General features: G+C 40.8%; 1 protein-coding gene across 1 annotated transcript; it reads right to left on the bottom strand.

Moving 5' to 3' along the window:
• Positions 1-1151: 1151 nt before the first annotated feature.
• On the bottom strand, positions 1152-22337 carry eif2ak4 (eukaryotic translation initiation factor 2 alpha kinase 4). The gene is made up of 39 exons (XM_077621210.1): positions 22005-22337; positions 21806-21921; positions 21397-21499; positions 21167-21340; positions 20437-20517; positions 20203-20348; positions 20027-20127; positions 19788-19945; positions 18742-19280; positions 18007-18122; positions 17708-17862; positions 17203-17636; positions 16857-16926; positions 16702-16791; positions 16497-16619; positions 16311-16415; positions 16127-16190; positions 15959-16038; positions 15763-15864; positions 15354-15404; positions 14603-14839; positions 14361-14436; positions 13498-13619; positions 13216-13265; positions 11809-11977; positions 10397-10513; positions 10217-10282; positions 9965-10135; positions 9689-9823; positions 9029-9136; positions 8436-8564; positions 6873-6959; positions 5636-5748; positions 5492-5547; positions 4919-5022; positions 4456-4524; positions 3408-3452; positions 2060-2175; positions 1152-1456 (listed from the first exon to the last, which is right to left on the bottom strand). Exons 1-39 carry the CDS (start codon positions 22131-22133, stop codon positions 1399-1401), a joined length of 4965 nt encoding a protein of 1654 aa, XP_077477336.1. The 5' UTR covers positions 22134-22337; the 3' UTR covers positions 1152-1398.
• Positions 22338-22603: the final 266 nt, after the last annotated feature.

Raw genomic sequence — 22603 nt, 5'->3', positions numbered from 1 at the left:
GAACTGCAACAGAGCTAGAAAACGAATGCTCCAAAATCAATAGGAAGTGACCTGTAGATATCCTAAAAAAAACAGGAACTGACCCAAAGTCAATGGAAAATAAGCCCACAGTCTTTGTGTTTGGTTTGTATTCACACTAGCTCAAAAAGTGCGCATCACCGACGTTTTGGTTTAGCCCAAACTAAACGGCAAATGTGAATATGCCCCAAATAGCCTTTTTTTAACCACCTATTTTCTGACTAGATTAGGAATAGCAACATTTTCCTGTCCCTTTAGCAGGGAGGTCAAAAGAAGTACTTCAGGGCCACCAAAATAGTCCGGCAGGTTTTATAGACGACATCCTGCTCTAGAATGTTTGTTAGTTTGTTCTATGTGACAGCAGTACTGTATTCGTATACTTATTTTGTCAATGCCTTCTTAAGGGCCAAATGTTGGACGGATAAAACATTCCCACAAACCTCTCAAAAAAATCTGTGAGAATTCCCTCTGGAATCTTCCGTGCAAACGGGCGCCAACAGTTTCCCCCCGCAACCTTAACCGAACCCTCTGATGGTCTGCTTTAGCGATTCTTATCTGGAAGTTGAGAATGTTATTAGCAGAAGAGACAAAAAATGCTTTGAAATGTTTTCATTTGAACATTTAAGGAACGTTTTTGTGAATCTTTCCAATAATTCCGTGGCCTTAGGGCGCAATTCCCCTTTTCAATCATCACTCAAACCAATTCCGATGTACAAAATCTCTCCAAAACCAAGAGGATTGTGACGCCAAAACTAGTAGATTGGTCGCTATTGATGTTTTGATCCCGTGCTTTAAAATGAAGTGTGAAATATTCCCTGTTTTTTGTTCTACTTAGTGTAAAAAGCTAGTCAAAATTAGTTGAGCAGAAGAGTTCCCTATTTATTTTTTCACATAGCTTTATTTATTAATACTATAGTTTGAGTTATTTTTTCTTTTTTTTTGGACTATTAACTTTGGTAGTCAAAGTTTCTGTACATTTTAGAGCATTTACACCAATCTGCTATATTTAGTACTGCCTTATTTATTTCTCTGTTCCCAAGCTGTAAATAAGTGAAACTGTAACATTTACTCATTTTGAGAAATAAACGTGTAAGAAAAACAGGTTTTGCTTCCATGTTAACACGTCCAATCACCGCATTTGAGAAAAATATTTATTCCTATGTTCAGTTCTACGTCTTACAAAAGAGAAATACTGTTTTCATAAAAAAAATTAAGTACCAAGGCATTATTTAAATTCACAAACCTTGTTAAGGTGCACTACAAGTCCATTGAGGAACCTGAGCTATGTTGACAATCGCAAAGATGTTTTTCTTGGTGGAAGGCGTGCAAAGGATTCTCAACATCCAGGCACTCAAGTCAGGGCAGGGAAATCCATGCTTTTCACAGGAGGGTTTTGTAGTAATCATCCTTCAAGCTGTACAAGACCACCACAGCCACCCTGGAGGAAGAGGAGAAGTGTCAACTTTACAATTTTAGAGCAAAAGTGTTCCGTTTCAAAAATGAGGAAACAAGCAGCAACTCAATCAATCGCCATAGTTGACCTGCAAAGTGGCGAGCTATTAAGTTAAATTAAAGTGAACCTCTTTTAAGAAATGCTCTATTTACAAATATTAAACAGTTATTTTACTATATACTATCTAAGGTTTGATGTAGCAGCCAAAATGCACCATAGTACTAAAAACAACTATTGAATCAGTTGCGATCTCCTGATCAAAAAGACCGACAGGAAACTGAAACGTTAAAGTTTTTTTCTAGCGCCCTATTCTGAAACAAATCCCCCCACAATCCTTCGTGAGGCTGATCTTTAAGGGGTGTCACAAAACTAGAGGCTCAAAACACAAAGGATGTAACATTGCTGGGGAGATTGACAATATTTGTTTGATTTACAGCGGCCGAAAAGAACCGTAGTACTAAAAACACACGATTACTGCACTGGATCCGATCTTGTGATCAAATCCAAAACTCCGAAAATGGCTCTATCGGGCGTCGATAACGATGACGGGATTGGGGATATGACTAATTGTTAGACTCGGAATGGTACCTTTTGGTCATTTTCAAAGTGTGGATCTCGTCGCAGATGGACTTCAAGTAGCGCTGCTTGGGGAGTCGTGACAGGAGAGTCTTCACACTGTTGTTGAACTGCTCTTCACTTTCAAACTGCGGGGGAGACACACAGAAAGTTGGAACTTGCTATAATTAACCACATGCTATTCACATATTAGTTTGCTCGTTGATAAACTTTATAATAAAAAAAGACGACATCCAAAGGCAGGATTTAAAAAAACACACCAAGGTAACAGGGGCTTTTCCAAAATGTTTAACCCTATTTCGAAAGGGCAATAATTTTGACAATTTTCGTTGAAATGCCCGCAATTTTTCATAGCTTGTGTAGAAACGTTTCAAGTTTTTGTCTGTAACATTTGGCATTTCCATCTTTTCAGATTAAAAAATGCCGTTCACTTGAAAAGAAAAGGCATTTTGCGTGTTACAGTATGCTGGGACTCGGTCACTGAATACAGTGCAGCGTGGCTTCTTCACAAATTTTACAAAGAAGGCACAAACTGCAAAAATGTCAAGAAAAGGGTTGGAATTGCTCTTCTAACACTCTTCTGAGGACTACGCGAACCTGCTCCACTCTTTGCTGTCTTTTATTTGCCTACGAAATGGTGTCAAATATATTGAAACTCCCTGTATATGGTACGTAGTGATAATAGGGTTAATCGTACAGTTTTCCGATTATTGCAGCTATGTCTGGTCTACATTATCCACAAAAACAGGATTTTTTTTGTACATTTGGTACGATTTGCAAAGGTAGCCCATTTATTTACGAGGTGGCGCTTCTATAACGAACGGCGCTTGGCCTCCACCATTATTTCCCTTGTTTTGAGTTACAATGTAATACCATCATTAAGTGCTTTCAATGCTGAGCTCTTTTGGAACTGCAGTTATTGCAAAGAGGCTTTCGCTCAGCGCTTTGGAATGTGAATTTTAACACCCCTTAAGCAAGCGTGCAGGCCATAGGTGTCGAACTTCTTTTTGGCGTCATTACACTTTCATTCGGGGGGCCGTTATGTCTGCCGGAATTAATCGACTGGTGAATTGACAGTTTTCTGATGGCCGTGAGCTCAATTATAGACATTTAAATTGCTCGTTTTGAGCCTCTTTGCATCGAATTCGGAGAAGGGGCAGCGCTAGATAAATGGGTCTCCGAATTAGCGGAAAAAAATTAGGGTGTTCCCCCGTTCCCACCTCTGCAAAGAGGCCACGCGCAAGGAATGAGACGGGATCCCCACTTCCTGTCTGGGTTCTTAATGGCCACTCTTTCCTACCAAGGCCAGGATGCAGCCTTTGATTGAAATGCGTTTGACAAAGTCATAAAAGGCACCGACCTCAAGAGACAGGAAGTAGATCAGCGTTTCCTTCTGAAGGTCCACCTGCACAAAAGAATAACAAGCTCAAATATTCCATTTAGTTCGCTATTGTGTTTCAAAATAACGGCGTAAGGATTCGGCCTTCTGTACAATCTCACTCGACAGGTTACGTCATTCTCGCAGAAGAGCGATTACTCAAAATTCCACTATGCCTGGCTCGAAAAAAAAAAACAGCCCGTGTCCCGTTCCCAGGAAGGGGCTAATTGCCTCATGGGCCTATCGTTGGAAAAATGAGGGCTGCTGTGTTCCAGTTGGACTGAGACGCAAACAGGCTGCTGACATGCAACAACAAAGCCTGTGCGAACGTTTAAGTGTCCAAACCACAGGAGACACTTTCACAAAAAGTCAAAAGCTGGAGGGGGCCGCTTTGACTTGGTAAACACAGGATCAGAAAAGGGTTAAAAAGTTTATTTTACATTTATTTAATTCTAAAAAAAGGGAAAATAGTCATTTTTCTTTTCAGATTTAGAATATTCATTTGAAATTAACCATAAAACACCAAATCAGCACAGATAAATTACTTTTACGGGCCGCAGAAAACTATTCGGTGGGCCAAATCTGGCCCCCGCCCCTCACTTTGACACCTGTGGTTTAGTGAAACGAAGGTGATTAGCCATGGGATTTTTTTAATAACTCATATTTACAAACAGCCAGAGTTTTGCGGGAACGCCAAACATTTTTTGGAACACACGACAACAAACTAAATAAGAATTATTGGAACTCCAGCGTGAAACAACACCCAAAAACTCAAAAATGGCAGTCAAATATTAAAGTACGTGTTCACTATGCCATATATAGCCGTATGTGGGATTCGGGGGCTATTTTGGAAGAGCATGGCATGAGGTAAACAACTCTAAAAGTTCTGCTTCTTCTGATCTTTCACGCTGCAGCTATCGAAAGCCTTTTTTTGGGCGCTCAGACATGTCACAGTTGAATTGGAAAGATAAAGGGGGACAGTACTGAAAGGGGGAAGTGTATGTATGGGTAAACAAACAAAATGACTTACTGCCAGGACCTCGATGTCACTGCTCTTGTTTTGTAAACTGCTTACAAGAGTCTGTAATCTGGTGTGGATCTGAGAGAGGGAGAGCAAGATAAACAAAGTCAGAAATAATGAAAGGGAAAAGGGTGGAAGAAAAGAATTGTTTCCATGATCCGAGTAAAAGTACAAATGGAAACAGAAAACTTGAAAATAAAATGACACAGACTAACAAATATGTTCACTTGTAAACAAAAGCAAACCCTTTAAAATAGACCTTTGCTAATGTACGCAATAAAAAGAGAGGGCAACGACAAACTTCAGTTGGTTCTACTTCATGCGTTGAAAATAAAGTGGGCCCAATTCATTTTTCAATTTACAATGAACCGCAATATGTTGCTAAATTACAAGATAACTGTAAAAATCCATCAAGTATTGCAGTGAACCATTTCATATAAAAACGTGGATGGATGGTTTTGGCTGAGTTTACCTGAGTCTCAAAGCGGCGTCTTGCACTAGCGGACACTTTCTCCGAACTGATGACATTCACGTTCATGTTCATGCTGCAACTGCTGCCATATTGCTCGGAAGACCCTGTAGGCCACCAAAAAGAAAATTAAAAAAAGTTAAGTGCATTTATTAGAAACAAATAACCAAATATAATCTGTTTGCAACCTCATTTTGTACTGCACAATTGATCTGGGAAAAAAATCATTTTTTTCGCTAATAACCCTCCCATAGGGCAAAAATATACGATCGGAACATCCCTACTCAGTAACAGGTTGGTCCTAAAATCAGGGACGGTGTGATCAATATGCACAATAATTGAAAATGGGGGTGAATAACGAACCACTTTAGTCTAATCCTTTGAGGCGCTAATCTCTCATCACTGAGATTGACACGTTAATCTCTGTTTCGTAATGTTCGACTTTGATTTGGGAAATATTAACTCCGCATGGAAACAAAGGTCCAACTGTTAAGTGTGGAGTCCGGCCGGCACACGGCTAATGCGGCGTAAACCGGGAGCGGGGGTGGTGTACGCACGCACGCACGCACGCAGTACCTGTATTGGTGAGCTGGGAGCCTTTGGGGTTTTGGCCCATGCTTTCCGATATGTCCCTGCAGAAGAACAAGGAGTGACTTGTGTGTGGAGCTTCCCAGAAAGCAAAGCAGCACTTTGTGCCAGATGACAAGACGATAGCTTTACCTGATGGATCTTTCCTCTAAGAATTTGGTCCGGAATTTATGAATGATGTGCTCCACCACTTCCAACTCAAGAACCCTTTTCTCAGACTGTTTGTCTTTCTCCAAGGATTTGACCTGTTGATGTTTGATCAAAAATGTGCTTCAGTGGAATGAAGGCCAGCTGTTTGTAAACTAAAGGACAGATGCTTAGTGAACCAAAAGCACGGGTGTCAAACTGGTGGTCTGGGGGCTTAATATGGTCTCCCAAAGTAAATTGCGTGTAACGACTTTTTGATTCTTGCTAAAATACATTTTAATAAAACTTCAGTAGTTCCCAATTAAAACTTAAGAACCACAGAAATGAGAGCATATTTTCAGTTTTATATTTCCTTTTTTTTAAACAACCAAAAAGGAAAACAGTTTGAATATACGTAAATATTTATATGAATATATTTGACATGTATTAACTTTTTCATTCATTTATTTTCTTGCTAAAATACATTTTAATAAAACTTCAGTAGTTCTCAATTAAAACTTATGAACTACAGAAATCAGCATATTTTCAGTTTTATATTTCTTTTTTGTTTTTTTAAACAAACAAAAATAAAAACAGTTTGAATATAAATATTTATATGAATATATTTGACATGTATTGACTTTTTCATTCATTCATTTTCTTGCTAAAATACATTTTAATAAAACTTCTGTAGTTCTCAATTAAAACTTATGAACTACAGAAATCAGAGCATATTTCTAGTTTTATATTTCCTTTTTTTAACAAATAAAAAGAAAAACAGTTTGAATTTAAATATATATATGAATATATTTGACATTTATTGACTTTCATTCATTCATTTTCTTGCTAAATTAATTTTAATAAAACTTCCGTAGTTCTCAATTAAAACTTAACTACAGAAATCAGAGCATATTTCCAGTTTTATATTTCCTTTTTTTAAACAAACAAAAAGAAAAACAGTTTTATATATATGAATGAATATATTTGAGATGTATTGACTTTTTCATTCATTCATTTTCTGTACTGCTGACCCTAAAAGGGTCGCAGGGGGTGCTGGAGCCTATCCCAGCTAACCTGAATCGGTGACCAGCCAATCGCAGGGAATAAGGGGACGGCTAGGGGCAAGTTAGAGAGTTCAACCAGTCTACTCTGCATGTTTTTGGAATGTGGGACAAAACTAGAGTACCCAGAAAAAAACCCACGCAAGCCTGGGAAGAATTCCTGAAAGCCATAACAAAATTACCTTCACGTAGTTCCCATCTTTGTCCGACACCATGGCCATGCACGTGATGCCGGCCAGCCGGCAGTGGTCCATCAACGTCTCCTGAGACTGATGACACAAAACAGCATCATTCAGAATTAAAGTCTCAAAGAAAGTTGCATACATATTTAAATTCATTCGTTTTTCTGTCTTTTTTGTTTGTTTTTTTGCAAACAAAGTGTGTTGCAAGTCTCTCTCGAAAATGTTGACGTGTTTGAGGCCTAATCTGAATAAGCTGTTTTCAAGGTCTCGCAACTTATTTGACGTCGGGCTGCACACGTAATCGGCTAAACCCACACAAAAGCCGTCGACCATTACAGAGCACGAGGCTGCCTGCTTCCAGTCGGAAACTAATTCTTAATAATTTGTTCCTGGCGTTCGAGTTTGAGAACTTGGCCACTTAAAAGCTGTCATTATAAACGACCATGGAAGCAAACATCGTCAGAAACGGATCGCAAGATTGGTTCCGATCCAGAATTTACGTGTTTTTCAGTTCAATTATACTTTTTGGCTGCTGTAAATCAAACCACCAGACAAACAGTGGGACTACTTCTCTATAGAAACTAATGATAGTAACAGAACATTGCGTAATATTTGGGAACTGACCATTTCTTGCAAAAGTACCGGGACAGCTCACAAAAAAATATGATTTATCATTTAAAGACTACCTGATTTTTTCATTATTCTCACTGCTCTGAAAATATGGTTATCGAATCGGAATCGGCAAACGTTACCTGACAAAAAAAGCATCGGGACATTGATAGTTAGGCGCCTGGACTTCTCATGTATAATACGGTTTTCATTTTGTCTTCAATTATAGCTTGTAGGGGGGACATTTTGAGACAAAAATACTGTTGAAACAGTAAAGTTTGCATGCCCCTAAAACATGCAAAATCCTGCACGTTATCTAGAATATTACATATTTCCGATTCTGCACCGTCAAGTATTTAATTTATCTAATTTATCGGGGGCAGATGTCATTTGCTGCAGAATAGAATTCACAAAGGGCCTTTCCATGGACATTTCTATTGTGTTCCGAGGTGTTAATGTGAATCCTAATTATCATGGTGACAGTGGTTGATTCATTGATTCTGCAGACCCCATTATTGGGCCATTAAGAACTTTTCTACGAGTGGGCATGGCTTCATTGCGCATACAGTTTATATTTGCTGATAGCGTAGTCTCGGAGGCCGATAAGCCTCTCATAAGTGCTGACAGTTGTATGACATTGTTTCTGCTCAGTCCTATCAGCAAGAACATTGAGGGAGAATTCCTTTCAGACAGCATTGAGTCCTTATCGAATGCTCAAGTTAAGAGCATGACTTAAAGGCTTATCAAAAAAGGGTTCAGAATTATCACAGCTATTTAGGTGACACATTCATGGAACTAAATGGCGACATGTATTAACCTCTTGCCTCCTTTTTTTGCAAAGTGTTTTAAAGAATATGCACTGGCATCAGAAATAGTCATTGGTCACACAATTGGAATGTGCCTGGCATTTATTCATGATGGTCATATTTAAGAGTGAATTAGATTGACACGCACCTGAGAGACGTCGTACGCGATATCGGCAGTGACGCCGTTGCTCCACAGCTTCTGGACAACGCTGATGGCTCTAGACATGGATGAGTGTCCCACTGGGACCACAAGGACATCACAAGCGCTTACTGAAGGCTGAGGAAATAGAACACAAATAGAGAAAATGTCATTGAAACAACATGGATGCATTTTTATGTCAGTGATCGCACTATTAACACGCTGAAATCGAGTTGCAATGACAGTTGTGGGCTGAGAAATACACGTCTGCCTGAAAGCAGTCACGTTGAAACCAAAATCTAAAGGAAAAATGTGGATTAAAAATAGAATATGCCTTCATCTATTATCCACATTATATAAAGGCTTACGTCAGGATTTTGGTCTGAGACAGAATAAGATAACCGATGAACTGATTTATCATTTAAATGATCATTTACACTTTTAATGAAAGATTTGAGACACTCATCCTAATAGTTACTAATAATAGAATCATAGCTTCCTCATCTATTTCTCCTGAGAATCCCAGACGAATACTATGAAGCATTAAAGATGACTGTCTTCCATTCTATGATACGTAATATGTTTTGGTGCGTGTTCCTCACCGGTTCCTCCATGCTGGCCACCACAGCACAGACTTTGTCCAATGCCACGCTGGCACCTACTGCAGAAGGTACCGGCGCCGTGGAGGCCGGCCCCCGAAATTCCAAGATCTAAAATCACAGATGCTTCATGTCAAAACAAAATGCAAACTTTACATGACAAACCTTTTGGAGTCAAAAGACCCAAAATGGTATTGGACGATCTATGATAGTTCTAAGAAAAGAAAGACCATATCACGATTCAAGACAGGAGTTTCCAAACTACTGACCACTTTTTATTGGCCCGCAGTAAATGATGAAAACACTATTGAATATTTTTGACCTGATTCCGATCGTCTAGTTAACAAATAAAAGTGGAAGGATTTCAAGTTGGACCTTGCAGCCTTTGATTTTTTGTGGGGAAAATGGTCTTCAGGGGAAAAAAGTTTGGACACCCCTGACTAAAAAGTATACCACATTTTCACGACTATAAGGCGCACCACATTATAAGGCGCACCCTCAATGAATGACATTTAATTTTTTTTTTCCATATATAAAGCACACTGGATTATCAGACGCCCTGTTTATTTTGGAGAAAATTTAAGACTTTTAAGTGTGCCTTATAGCCGTGAAAATACGGTAAGTCAATGTAGTGAGCGTATTTGAAGTATACATGAAAAGTACCAGGTGGTCGTAGCGTCCTCCAGCCGCCAGTATATCTGGAACAGTTCGTTTGCGCTTCCTGATGAAGGCCACAAACTGGAAGATGATCCCAGAGTGTTGCTGCACCTTGTACACTAGACCTAAATTCACTACCACCTGTAGAGAGGCCAAAATCTCCATTAAATAGGGCTTGTAAATTCAAATGATATTTTTTCGCAACAAAAAAACATGACATTTTCGACTTTCTATCTCCATTTAACTCTATTAAGTCAGTTAATTTGCAAGAGATGCTCTTACTGGCAGTTTGACTCCAAGTCTTTGAAGTAGCAGAGTGACCTCCTCCAGGTCCTTGAGACCCTGTTTTGCCAATTGCGTGACGGCTGTCTTCTGCTTGGTGAGTGAGGTCAACAATGGTGCCACTTCTTTCAGAGACCCCTTTTGTTCGATGTACTTGTACATCACCTGCAACTGGACCCAAGAGAGGACGCAAAGTTCCAAGGCTGCAAAATGAATTTAGCCAGATCACTCAAGGACCTGGTGGACACTTACACTTTTTGTGGACAGTGAAAAATTGCAGAACTTTGCCTCGACCTCACGTTTGGTCAGTTTTTCGCTCTAGGGGGAAAAAAATCCAGAGGAGGACACAACATTAGACAAGTACTAGCGGGTAAGTTGGTACAGACACACCAGGTGGATGACAGATGTGATAAGTGTGGGACAGTTACTCACCATGGCATCACACAGTATGTTGGAGGCCTGGTTAATTTTATCCTCAGGGATTCCGCTGTGAAGCAGGATGGCTTTCAGTAAGCTGGTATGGTTCAGGTAAATATTGTAATTCCGCTCCTGCAAATGCAGAGGGAGGAAATATTGACATTTTCAGACTGCAACTCCATTGATACTAATGTTATTCGCTCAATAGAACTAGCATTGCACCCATAATAAGATGTTTTGGGGAGTATTGAACAGTAGCAGATTTTGTCATTCGATTAGGTGATGTAAATCAAAATTATTAAGCAAACCGCTCACTATTCATCATAAAGCATCTTGTAATATTTGAAGCTAGAGCCTTTTTTCAAGTGGTACCCACAGGGCTCATTTTACTACAAAAAATGTGATGTACCATTTATTGGTTACGATATTTTTGCATTATTTTTAATTTTTTAAAAATATGGGCAACACTTAAAGCTTAAAAATAATTGAATTGGGTGTAAAGAAAACAATCAGGATCGAGATATCCCTTGAATACATTTTCACAAAATCATATTAGCTATTGAGAGCCAAAATATGGCATCGCATTACTTTACATGAAAATTATGCACATTTTTATACAATAAAAATGCCATAATGGCTACCTGCACCAATATATGTGATTGCTGGTACTATTATTAGTGTTTGGCATAATACAAATAAATAAGTTTTTTAATTGGATACATAAAATGCCAAATTGGAGCCAGATCTTTCTAAAAAAAACATCTATGTTGTATTAATACCTTTTTAGGCACCAACTAACAAAACAACATGTGCAAACCCTCTTGTGTTATTGAATCGCTAGTGAATTCTTACAGTGCCATCTTTTTCCAATCGTATCTCTTTTCATTCAGTTCATTAATTTATTATTAGTAGACATGCAATCCATTTGAACTGGGAATGAACAGTTCAAATGGATTAAACATCTGTCACTGAAAATGGCAGCCGACAAGTTGAAAGAATTCGCAGTGAGTTTAGTGGCACGAAGGACTCCTGCAAAGTTTGAACCTAAGTTGACTGGGTTCAAGCGACGTGTTGGCCACAACTGGCAGCACTGGGAAGAAGTGTGGACAGGAAATGGATTTTGCAGGGAGGGAGGGAGGAGAGGAAGTGGAGTAAGCTGTACCAAACTGATTTAGGGTGTATATAATAAACATGGTGTAAATCTGACAGACTTCCTCACAGCTTGGTATGTTAGGCATGCGAGTGGGACATTTAGGGGGGAGTGGGGGGGGGGCAAAAATAAATAAACAAGGCAGGTTGAGATGATGGCATAGGACAAGGACGCGCAACCGGTCAACAAAATGTTCCGTCTGTATGGGAAGTGAGTCAGGGCGGCGTGGTGCACTCTGACACTTGAGGTATTTCAAATATTGAATAAAGGAAGCAACCTGAAGTGCGGGGAATTCCTGGACTATTTCGGAGATGGTGTAAATGGTCTCGGCATCTGGGAGCAGGCTGTTGGTGACGGGCGTGATGATGTCAAAGGCGCACTCCAGAAGCTCTTTGGGGTGAGCTCGATCCAACTTTCTGGGCCGAAAAACCCGATCAATGCTGTATCTTGGGAAAGAGGAAGACGTCGGAATGTGTTTAAATGAGACGTGAAGGCACATTATACCAAATTCATGAAAATTATATACAATTACACTTTTTTTTTACGAGCTTCATAATTATTTTTGATGATAGCCTCAGTTAACGATGGAGTTTGGCCCCGAGGTCAACAAGACAACCTCAACTAGAAACGCACCGTAGTCTATGATTAGTTTACCATACCTTAAGGTATTCACAATGACACTAAATATTTAAATATAAATAATAATAATTTGAGAAGAGGATGAAGAGAATTATGTTATTGCTGCTTTAATCCTAAATTAAGACAGAAAGATGGCGCCGTTCACGCGGGAGCCAGTGGCAGTAGCTCTGTACACTTATATTTTCGTGTTTTACAGCCCTTCTATCTTTTTTTTAAGTACATTTTAATATTTCTTAATAGATTCATTTTTACTTTGTACTACTATACTTTTTACTTTAATGTTTTTGCAACTTTCCTTGTTCTGTTAGCCTGGCTTCTTTCAGCTACTTCTTTTTTGGAACCATTCAGCCATGCCTACGCTGTCACACACATGGGACTAGCTGTTACAATACGCAGCGGAAGGAGCAACACCTCGGTGCCGCCGGGGATTCGGAGCTGGACAAATGTGCCGGGAGGAGAGGCAACGCTTCTGACCAACCATTCCATCGTGGGATAAGAAGGAAGAGCTGTCGGCGCTTACCAGCAACCGAGTCGAGGGGTTCTACTCTGCTACTGTTGTCTTCAGCTCCAGACTACTGAGGAACTGTGCGGATAAGCTTGGAAGAGTGACTCTGCATATTCTCTACCTCGGTAGTACTGGGTGGTTCCAGTTTTTGTCCAACTTTACAACGTCTTTTTGCTACTGAAACCAAGATGGTGCCGTTCAAGTGGCAGCCGGTGGCGGTAGCTCCGTCCTCCCTTGCTCGTTTTGTGTTTTTGCTGCTTTTCTGTCTTAATTTTGATTTGGTGATTCTTAATGATCCCATTGACTTTGATTTGCTTTGTACTTTGTGCTTTTGCTTTGTTGTTCTGCTGCCTTTGCGACTGTACTGTCTAACTTATAACTGTGCCTTTTCTTGCTACTGTCACAATGAAATCTCCCGAATACGGGATGAATAAAGTTATCCAATCCAATCCAATCCAAATGTTGGTGCCGCATCTTTCCAAAACATATTTTCATAAACATTTACAACAACAATGGGCCCTTTCCAAGTTTGATCTTTACCTCTTAAGAAGTGTTATGTTGTTTCGGGCGACATATCTCGCAAACGCCGTCTACAATAAAAAGAAAAGTTGAGTTATTGGATGCGTTTGAAAAAAAATGACTGATGACGGAGCATAAGGAAGAGTCATCAGTAGATCACATAGTCCAAAGGGTTCCCTAAAGACATCTTTTTCATTGCTTGTGTGAGTCAGCAGGATGGAAAGTAATTGAATAAGAGCTCCCTTTTCTAGTAAGCGCATGCAGATCCCGAGCCACACGTTGCACAAAGTGAAATGCTCTCACACGAAGATTGTAGGGCAGCGTCACCAGCATACCGCTGTGGTCCATGAAACAGGCCGGCTCGCTGCCTTCACAAAGCTTCCTGTGTCTGGGAAGCAGCAACGGCGTCTGCAGGCGTACGGCACCTGATGACAAACAAAACACATTGGATGTAAGCATATGTATAAGATAGGACGACCTTCCTCTTGAAAGAAGTCGTGCGTGTGAGTAGATACAAAAAAAAAAATACAAACTACGGCCCACTTCCCAGTTTTTATCCACCCAGAGCCTAGGATGAAAATATAATTGTGTATGGCATGCACAAAAAGCTTAAATTCAGCCTACACTTCTCAGCTTCAACACTTAATGCAGCAAACGTGTTGAAAAATGTAAAAATTTCAGTATCTTGTTTGACAAATATAGTACACACAAACATGTTTGTGATTGGCTGGCGGCTCGCAAAATAAATGAATGAATTTTATATATAGATTTTTTTTTTTGCCTGTAACTCTGGACCTATTAACTGCCATTGGTAGGCTCCAGCATTTTTTTTGTACCCAATTCCCATGGTTTGTTTAATTAATGAGTGGGAGGATTTCACGTTGGCCCTTGCATCCTTTGATTGTTCTAAAAGCGCCCCCCTGAGACAAATGTTTGCACACCCCGGGGTCTTTATGTCCAAGTACAGCTGGAGATAATCAATGGTTCCCACAAATACAGCACAGAACAACACAGGCACCGTGTGTCGATTCTTGGTCTTCAAAACAGTGCATTTATTGTTCATGCGCCATTTCAATGAAGCGGATATCAAAGTCTCCAAAGTTTGCAGAGCAACGTCATCTTCCCAAACGCCAAAAAAATGCCAAAAGGAAGCCGTCCACACTCACTGTGCTTCTTGAAAATCCTGGTGATCGTCTCATACACATGCTGCTGCAATTTGGCAGTCCTGAAGCTGAAGCTGCCCTGGAGGGGGACAAAACAAACAACCTCTGTTAAGGATCAGAAGACGCGGAACACGCATTAACATGCCTTTGCGGGGCGGGAGCGGGTTTGATGCTGGAAAACAATCATCCACACTGACATCTACCGACAGACGAGAGAACTTTAGGAAGAAAAGTTGGTGTCAAACCTTGTGAAGGTCTATATCGTAGGTGAAATCCATGACCGGGGAATTAATCTGAGCAAACAACTGGGCCACCATGCTGCGATAAGCTTTGCAATTGATGTTGGCCATCGTGTGCTGTAACACTTCGTGCAGCTCCGACTCTTCCATCTGGGGAGGAGGCAGGAGATCACTCTTGAGGAGCTCCTGAGCGGTGGGCCGCAGTGCAGGGTCATGCTTCAAAAGCCACTCGATCACTTTCCTCTGAAATGACACAAGCGCCAAAGGAGAGATAACAAGGAGCATGTATTTCAATTCCAGCAGAGAATAAAAACGTGTGCGATCGATTGGTTGCCGGTCTTTTGGTCACCGTCTTTTGGTCGCGGTCTTTTGGTGGCCCGGACCGCGACAACGGGCGACCAAAAGACCGGCAACAAAACAAGGTAAAACAACACGGTCTAAGCATCAATAAAAGCCAACAATGGCCATGAGCAGTTTCACTGAGCCGACGCGTGAGTGTAGAAGAGTTTGTATGTACATGCGTTGTCCCTTTAAGAAGCTACGTCAGTCAGGGTCTTAACAAGTTCTCCAACAAAAAACAATAAAAGTACGGGAAATTTGAAGCTTTTCTTTAGCCTAATAATTAACAGGGCATTAAGTATGACTAAATAGTAATTCACAGTTTGTATTTAGGGAATTTGAGCAACGATTTAAATGGTAATTATCAATAACCTTCCGGGTGACCAATCGACCGTGTACCGAAAAAATATCCCCTTACCAGTGTTCCTTGCTCATATTTACTGTAGTCATCAGGGAAGTCAATGGCCTCCTGTGAGAAGAAAAAAAAGTGACCGCATTATATTTTCCGCACTATAGGTCGCACCGGAAAGACTTCAATTTAAAACTTCAAAATCAGACACTGCGCCTTATAGTGCGGCGCGCCCTATATATATGGAAATGATTTTAAAATAGGCTATCTATTGAATGTGCACCTTTAGGTACACATTTTTTTCTTGTTTTCTGATCAATTAAAAAACTGGTCCCCCAAATAATCCATCGTAACCTCCAATGCAACTTTAGTATATTATTTTCTGTGGTGTATTCTTTGGTTACTGCAACTTATAATTTAAAAAAATGTTATCATAGGCTGAATTTCTTGACGTGATGCACTTCAATTGTCCACCTACCACACGTAGCTGGCTCAAGACAGAAATGCGCTCAGCTCCAGTGATCATCGGCCGGTAAGACATCTCAAAGAGGATGATGCCCAGGCTAAACAAATCCACTTTCTTGGAACGAACAAAAGGAGATGCGTATAAATTATGTAAGCTCAAAACGCAACACTTGGACAAGGACATGAAAACCAAAAATACAAAATCTTACTTGATTGTAGGTAGCTTTGGTATTTCCTTCAACTTCTGGACTAACGTAAAGAGCTGTCCCAACCATTCCAGTCAGGTTTCCTATGGATGAGAGAGTTGCGGTAGGATGCTAGAAGACGGAAAATGTTTGTAAATTAAATTAAGAAATAGGTATTCTGGATCCTTTCACCTGTGGGATCCAGTTTTTGTATCGCTGCAGAGTTGCTGTCTTCCATTTCAAATTTACCTTCAGCCTGGGAGAGAGAAAGCACATTTTTTTTCCATTTACAATTAAATACAAGCTATTCCAACCGGTTTACTAACAAAAGTGGAAATAAACCCAACAACAATGATGTGTACAGATTAACAATTACCACAGTGGCCGGATGGTCAGTTGCCAGGCCAAAGTCACCAATTTTCACCTGATCTTGCGAGTCGAGGAAAATGTTGACAGGCTTTAGGTCTCTGTGAATCATTCCCTTAAAAAAGGAGGATAAAAATGTTCAATGAAAAAAAAGGACAAAGAATATATAAGGTGTTTGACAATTTCAAAATAGAACCTGTTCATGGATGTAAGAAAGCCCATCTAGGATTTCCCTGAAGAGCCTCCAGAGCCGATTCTGGTCCTGATGCAAACCTTGGTCGATTGTATCTCGCAAAGTGCTTTTTTCACAGTATTCCATCTGCGACAAAGCAGAACAGCATTGTTAACAAGGGATGGAGTGACATCTAGTGGTATTGGTGGTCTATTGAGTCGACGCTCACTTGTATGTACAGGTAATGCACGATGGCAAAAGGTCGATCGGAGTCTGCGCTTTCCGTCGTTTCGCTCAACAGCCTTTTACTCCGCTCGCCCTATGGGAAGACACGTTTGTTGCACTGATTTGAGGACAGCCAAACGAATGAAGAAACAATCAAACCTGCGACATTTCGTCTGTGCTGTCGTTGCCATTGTCAAAGATCACGTCACTGATGGAGTCGTCGGACGGCCTAAAGGGCAAAAACCACCTCGGTGAGTAGGGGGCATGTATTCAGTGTATTCAATTCAATCCCGATTCAATAGGATGATTGCTGAAATTTTCGTATATCACTTGAATGTAAATTGATCAAAATGGGCATAAAACTACATTCATATCAATTTACTTCTGAAATCTTATTCCACCCTAAAGTAAACATGTTCTATGTTTGACCAAAATATGGCTTTTACTGTATCATCTTCTCAGTTAGAGCAAACAACCTTTAGCTTTAACTTCCGAACGTACTCACAAAAAAGAGGCGCCGAACACGTCGTCGTCATCATCGTCGTCGTCCTCGTCGCTGGACTGGTGCCGGCTGCATTTAGCACTAGAAGACCTTTCTAAGGACGTGGACCATTCCACTGAGCTGGACAGGGCCGGAGGCGGCGCCATGTCCTCGGCGTTGTCAAGAAGGCCCAGCTCGTTGAGCCTGAGCGGGCCTTTCCTAATGGGAGGCGGCTTCTCGGCGTCGCTGGTCGCTTCCGAGACGTCGCCGCTGCTGGCCGTGCCTTTGGCTGCCACTTCGCTTCTCTCGATCCACGCGTTGTAGTAGCGCACGATGTTCTCGTGGTTGAGACGCGACAGTAGCGTCACTTCGCCTTTAATACGCCGGAATTGCTTGCTGGCAGGGTTAACCTGGATGCGCTTCACAGCGTAGTAACAACCGTCCAGCTTGTTCTGAACCTAAATAAGGGAGGCCAGAATTTTGACCATTAGATAAATCCTGAACAATTGACCAAAAGAGACTTCTGTACCTTAATTACAGCACCAAAGGCCCCTTTCCCTAAATGTTGAAGTTCCTTAAACTCATTGAAGTAACGAGAGAACTGTCTCTGCACGCCAGGACTAAAGGGAGCGTTGAGAAGGTGGCTACGTGGGATTACAGATGATGCAAAATCCACTGCAAGATCTTGAGAACAAGAATAAAAAGAAATTCAATTTTTTTAAATATTCCAATTTTTCCATGCGCCACCAAAAATGTTGATTGTTCTTTCCTCAAAAACTCATCCATAATAATAATGTTAAATGTCCAAGTAAACATGCTTTTATTTACCTTCTGGGCTGTTTTCGTGGAAATGAAGTTGGTTTTTAGGTGATGGAGGCTTCAGGAAGTTGTGCTCCAAAAGTTGCTGGGTCGTCCACCGATCCACATCATTCAGGCAGATGCACCTGAGAAGTCATGGTGTGCATTGGTTACTCATACCTAAATCAAAATTTTAGACTTTTACGTGCACCGTATGAGAGTAAATATGTGCCGCGTTGCATTTGTATTTTTTTAATCACTTAATAAGGGGAATTGCAATCATTAATAAGAGGAGCAATTGGCCGAGGTTGCCAGGTAGTTAGTTACTGGCAGTGAATTGCGACTTGATCGTATTGACTAGTGTTGCACAGATACCATTCCAGCATTTTATTGCATAAAAATGTACACATTTCTAATATGTGTAGTGTCTCTTTTTTTAGATTTTGCTGTCATGTCACTCTTGATAGAAAAAAAATGGCCTTTATGCTAATTAGCAGATTGTCCCCGATCTGATCGGTAATCGGGCCGAGCGCAAAATTTAGAGAGAATCAGAATCAGTTGAAAGAGAAAGGGCTTGTAAAATGTATTATTATTAATTTCTTAAAGCAAGCACTGGGGAAACACTAGTATTAACGAAAAAGATTTCTTAGTTGAACCAAGAGCTACACTTTGCTCTCTGTGAATGCATTTTTCTACAAAAAAAAATCTCACAATACAGCTTCAAAATACAGATGATTTTGCTACTATATATGAATCTGTACATACCTTTGCAGGAAGTCCTTGAAGTCAGGTGGCAGGTTTGAAGGCACCGTCGCAGGATACTCTTTCACCTCTTTGCCTTGACTAAGAGCCAGCAGCATCAGTCCCAAATTCCACACATCCCCCTTTTTGCCCACCCTAGTGGGCATTTCTGTGTCCTCCGAAAACCGCACATGAGCCTGCTCGAAAATATCCTCTTTGCAAATGTCGGAGAATTTTTTGGATAAGCTGTAGTCGCTGAGTCGAACGTTCCCCTCCGAGTCGAGCAGTACGCTGGAGGCCCTCAAATCTCTGTGGACCACAGAGTTGGAGTGCAGGTAGTCAAGCGCGGCCAGCAGCTGGGCCGCGTAGTGGCAGAGCTTGTCCAGGGGGACGGGGGTGTTAGCGACGAGACTTTGATTCAAGCCCACGCCGGCTACGTGCTCCATCAGCAGGTCCACGACAAGGCAGTCCTCCTTCTCGCTGGAGTTTAGCGCCCTGTAGTGCACCAGGTTAGGGTGCTCAAGTCGCAGGAGGGAGTTGAACTCCGTTTCTGCTGCGTGGATCTTCAGAGAGTTCAAAGTCAAGTTTAGACAAGAGCAAGGGTGTCAGACTCGGGTTAGTTCGCGGGCCGCTTTAACGTCAACTTGATTTCACGTGGGCCGGACCATTTTAGATATAATATTTAGACTTTTTTTTAATAAATGGATTGAAAGAACTGGATTAAAAGCCCTGACTATTCCATTTTTTTATAGATCTAAAACAATGTTTATTTTAGCTTTTCTTATATATTTTTAGATTTTACAAAATGATTTTTGAACTAAAAACACAGAAAAAATGGATTAAAAAATTACATTTTTTGATTTAAAAGGGGGAAAATCAGGAAATGTAATATACATCTATACTCTTCATTTTAATATGAACCTAAAACAGAAAGTCGGCACTCATGATTTACTTTACCGGGCCACACAATATGATGCGGTGGGCCAGATTTGGCCCCCGGGCCACCACTTTGACACCTGTGGACAACAGCTTTGGACAAAAGTAACAGTAATATCTTCTGGTATACTTGCCTGTTTTTTACAGTTGACAATCTTCGCTGTCTCCTGGCTGGTGAGGAACTTGCCAATTTTCTTGTTCCAGCGCAGCGACCACTCATAAATGACGGCAAAGTCACCAGAGTTGGCCTCGAAGCCATAATAAACATTCCGGCCAAACCTCTCGCTCACTCCTGCAGCGTCATACACACGCAAGACATGAACAAGAGTTAAGAGTTAAGAATTAAGAGTCATTTCACGAGCTCTGGTCCCACCTAAAAGTTTCCCTCTGTGCACATCAAGTTCTCCAAAGGTGCTGCTGCTAAAGTGAAGACGCTCTTGCGTGTGTGAGTTGTCTTCACTGATGGTCTCCCGTCTAACCGGATAAATCGAGAGCACAACTGCAATGTTTTGCTCTTCAAAATAACGTCAAATTTTAACGTTTACGTACCGGTGACGTGTATTTGAGGTATTCCGTCGGCGATTTGACATTCCTTTCTTCGCGTCTGCATAGTCAGGAGGAGTTCCGGATGAAACGGGCGGGCTCCTTCCCAACACGCTGGACGGGATTGGTAGCTCTTCACTCTCAAGACGCTCCTGTTAAGATTCCACCAGCACTCAGTTTATACAAATACGTACTGAATTAAATTACGTGTTCCCAATTTGACTTGTGAAGCTCTGCGACCTGTTTGGCCATCTCCTTTCTCCTCTTTTCTTCTCGTTTTTCCTCCTCTCGTCTCTGGATCACCGCCATTATTTCCTTTTTCTATAAGAAAGAAAGCATTTGTCACATCCATTACAGCATAATTCCTCCAAAATAGTAGGGGGGAAAAAGAAAGCTGGTAGCTGAGGCGAGCGTCTGTCATAGTTCATTTCACTAGTGTACTATATGTAAATATATAGTAGAAAATGCACTGTGTATGTATGTGTATATATATATATATATATATATATATATATATATATATATATATATATATATATATATATATATATATATATATATATATATATATATATATATATATATCTGTATATATGTATATGTGGATATATGTGGATATATATATACACTTTTCATGTTTTCTTTATTTAACTAAAAATGAAAACAATATTTATTCTCTTTATCTATTTACTCATATCTTTCATTTTGATCTTTTATTAATATTATTTTTAAAAGTATATAAAATATTCTCAAAATAAATTGTTTTATTTTCTTAACTGTACGTTTGTGAATATTGTTCAGTATCAGGAGTCCTTGATCAGAAATAAATTTTACATACATTTTATTTCTAACAAAAACATCAAGTTGATGTGCATGATTTTCTTTCACAGGGCACACTAGATGTTGTGGTGGGCCGGATTTGGCCCCCAGGGACAAAAAAAACAAAAAAAAACAATGATCTCTTACTAACCATCTCCTCCTCTTGCTTGCGCCTCTGGTCTTGCCTCTGCTGCTCCTCCAGATCTCGTTTCTCCTGTTTTCTGCGCAGATTCTTCAGCATTTCGTCGTGAAAGGAGGACGGCGGCGGTTTGTTGTGCTCGCTCAGAAATCCCTGGACGTGGTCCGCCAGCTCGTAAATCATCACCTGCCCGACAAAGGGTGTCAGACAAGGGGCGTCCGTTGCCGCGCCTTAGCTCTCACCTCTCCGCATTGTGCCGATGCCAGTTTGGTGAGCTGGCTTTGCAGGGTCTGCAGGTTATCGTTGGAAAGCCCTTTGACGTTTGTCAGCTCCAGCTCCGGAGGCCTGTGACGTCAAATAAAAACGATCAGCATTTGCTCTTTATCCGTGAATGGTTGTTTGTCTCCTCGTGCCCTGCGATTGGCTGGCCACTAATTCAGGGTGTCCTTCGCCTCGTGCCCGCTCAGCTGGGATAGGCTCCAGCACCCCCATGGCCCTAGTGAGTATTAAGTGGTTCAGGAAATGAATGATACAATGGCGAAGGGGATGTGATAGATACTAACTGGGGTCCATTGTATTTGACATTTAGATTAGATATGTTCAACTTTATGGGAAAAGACTGGAGTGGAAATTGAATAAATTAGCACTTACACATCTGGATAGTTGGATCGGCATTTGACTTGGAGATCCACCGTCACGTAGCATTCCTGGCCATGGTTCAGGCCTTTGGGGCGCAAACAAAGGTGCACTTCGGGGGGTCTTTTCACCTAAAATGAAGGAGTGGATCAGAGAACAATTCCAATGCACACGAAAATGTTTGGGAGGGCGTCTGCTGTTACGTCGCACTTACCTTCCATGGATCGTTTTTCCGCAGATCTTTAAAGTCTTTCTCGAAAATAGATGCGAGCGCTTCTAACTCATTTTCCTGTTGGCTAATGTAGTCATCAGTGGCCTCTTTGGAGATAAATTGACGGCTCATTCTTCTTCCGCCGCGTCTACATGGCGACCATCCGCAGCCCCGTAATAACCCAGCCGTGAAATCGGAAGGTCAGATTTCGATACATTTACAGCCCGATTGTCCAGTTACTGAGATTTAAGTGTTTTACTTTTTTAAAACTCGAACTTCAGTTCTTCGGCGATCGCCAATAGTGGTTTGTCGCGTGTCTGCCGCACGCCCCGTCGCAGGTTTTGACGTCATCACGTCCCGTGCCAATGCTACTATACATGAATCCAAAACGGGAGATTGGCGTCGTCACATATCGGCCATTTTGAGTCAGTGTCATTTGATAAACATAACATCATTGAATTGAATTGAATGCTTTTATTGTCTTTACACAAGTATAATTTGATTAAAAGCTTCACCACGCAGTGCACAAATAACAGCAACAAACAAATAACTAAATGATCAATACATGATAAACAAATTAGTAGTCAACAACATAAATAAGT

The sequence above is a fragment of the Stigmatopora argus genome, chromosome 15 (assembly GCF_051989625.1).
Source record: "Stigmatopora argus isolate UIUO_Sarg chromosome 15, RoL_Sarg_1.0, whole genome shotgun sequence".
In the NCBI taxonomy this organism is placed as follows: Eukaryota; Metazoa; Chordata; class Actinopteri; order Syngnathiformes; family Syngnathidae; genus Stigmatopora; species Stigmatopora argus.
Note: the sequence above shows the minus strand (reverse complement) of the source record. Positions and strands in the feature narration are given on the sequence as shown.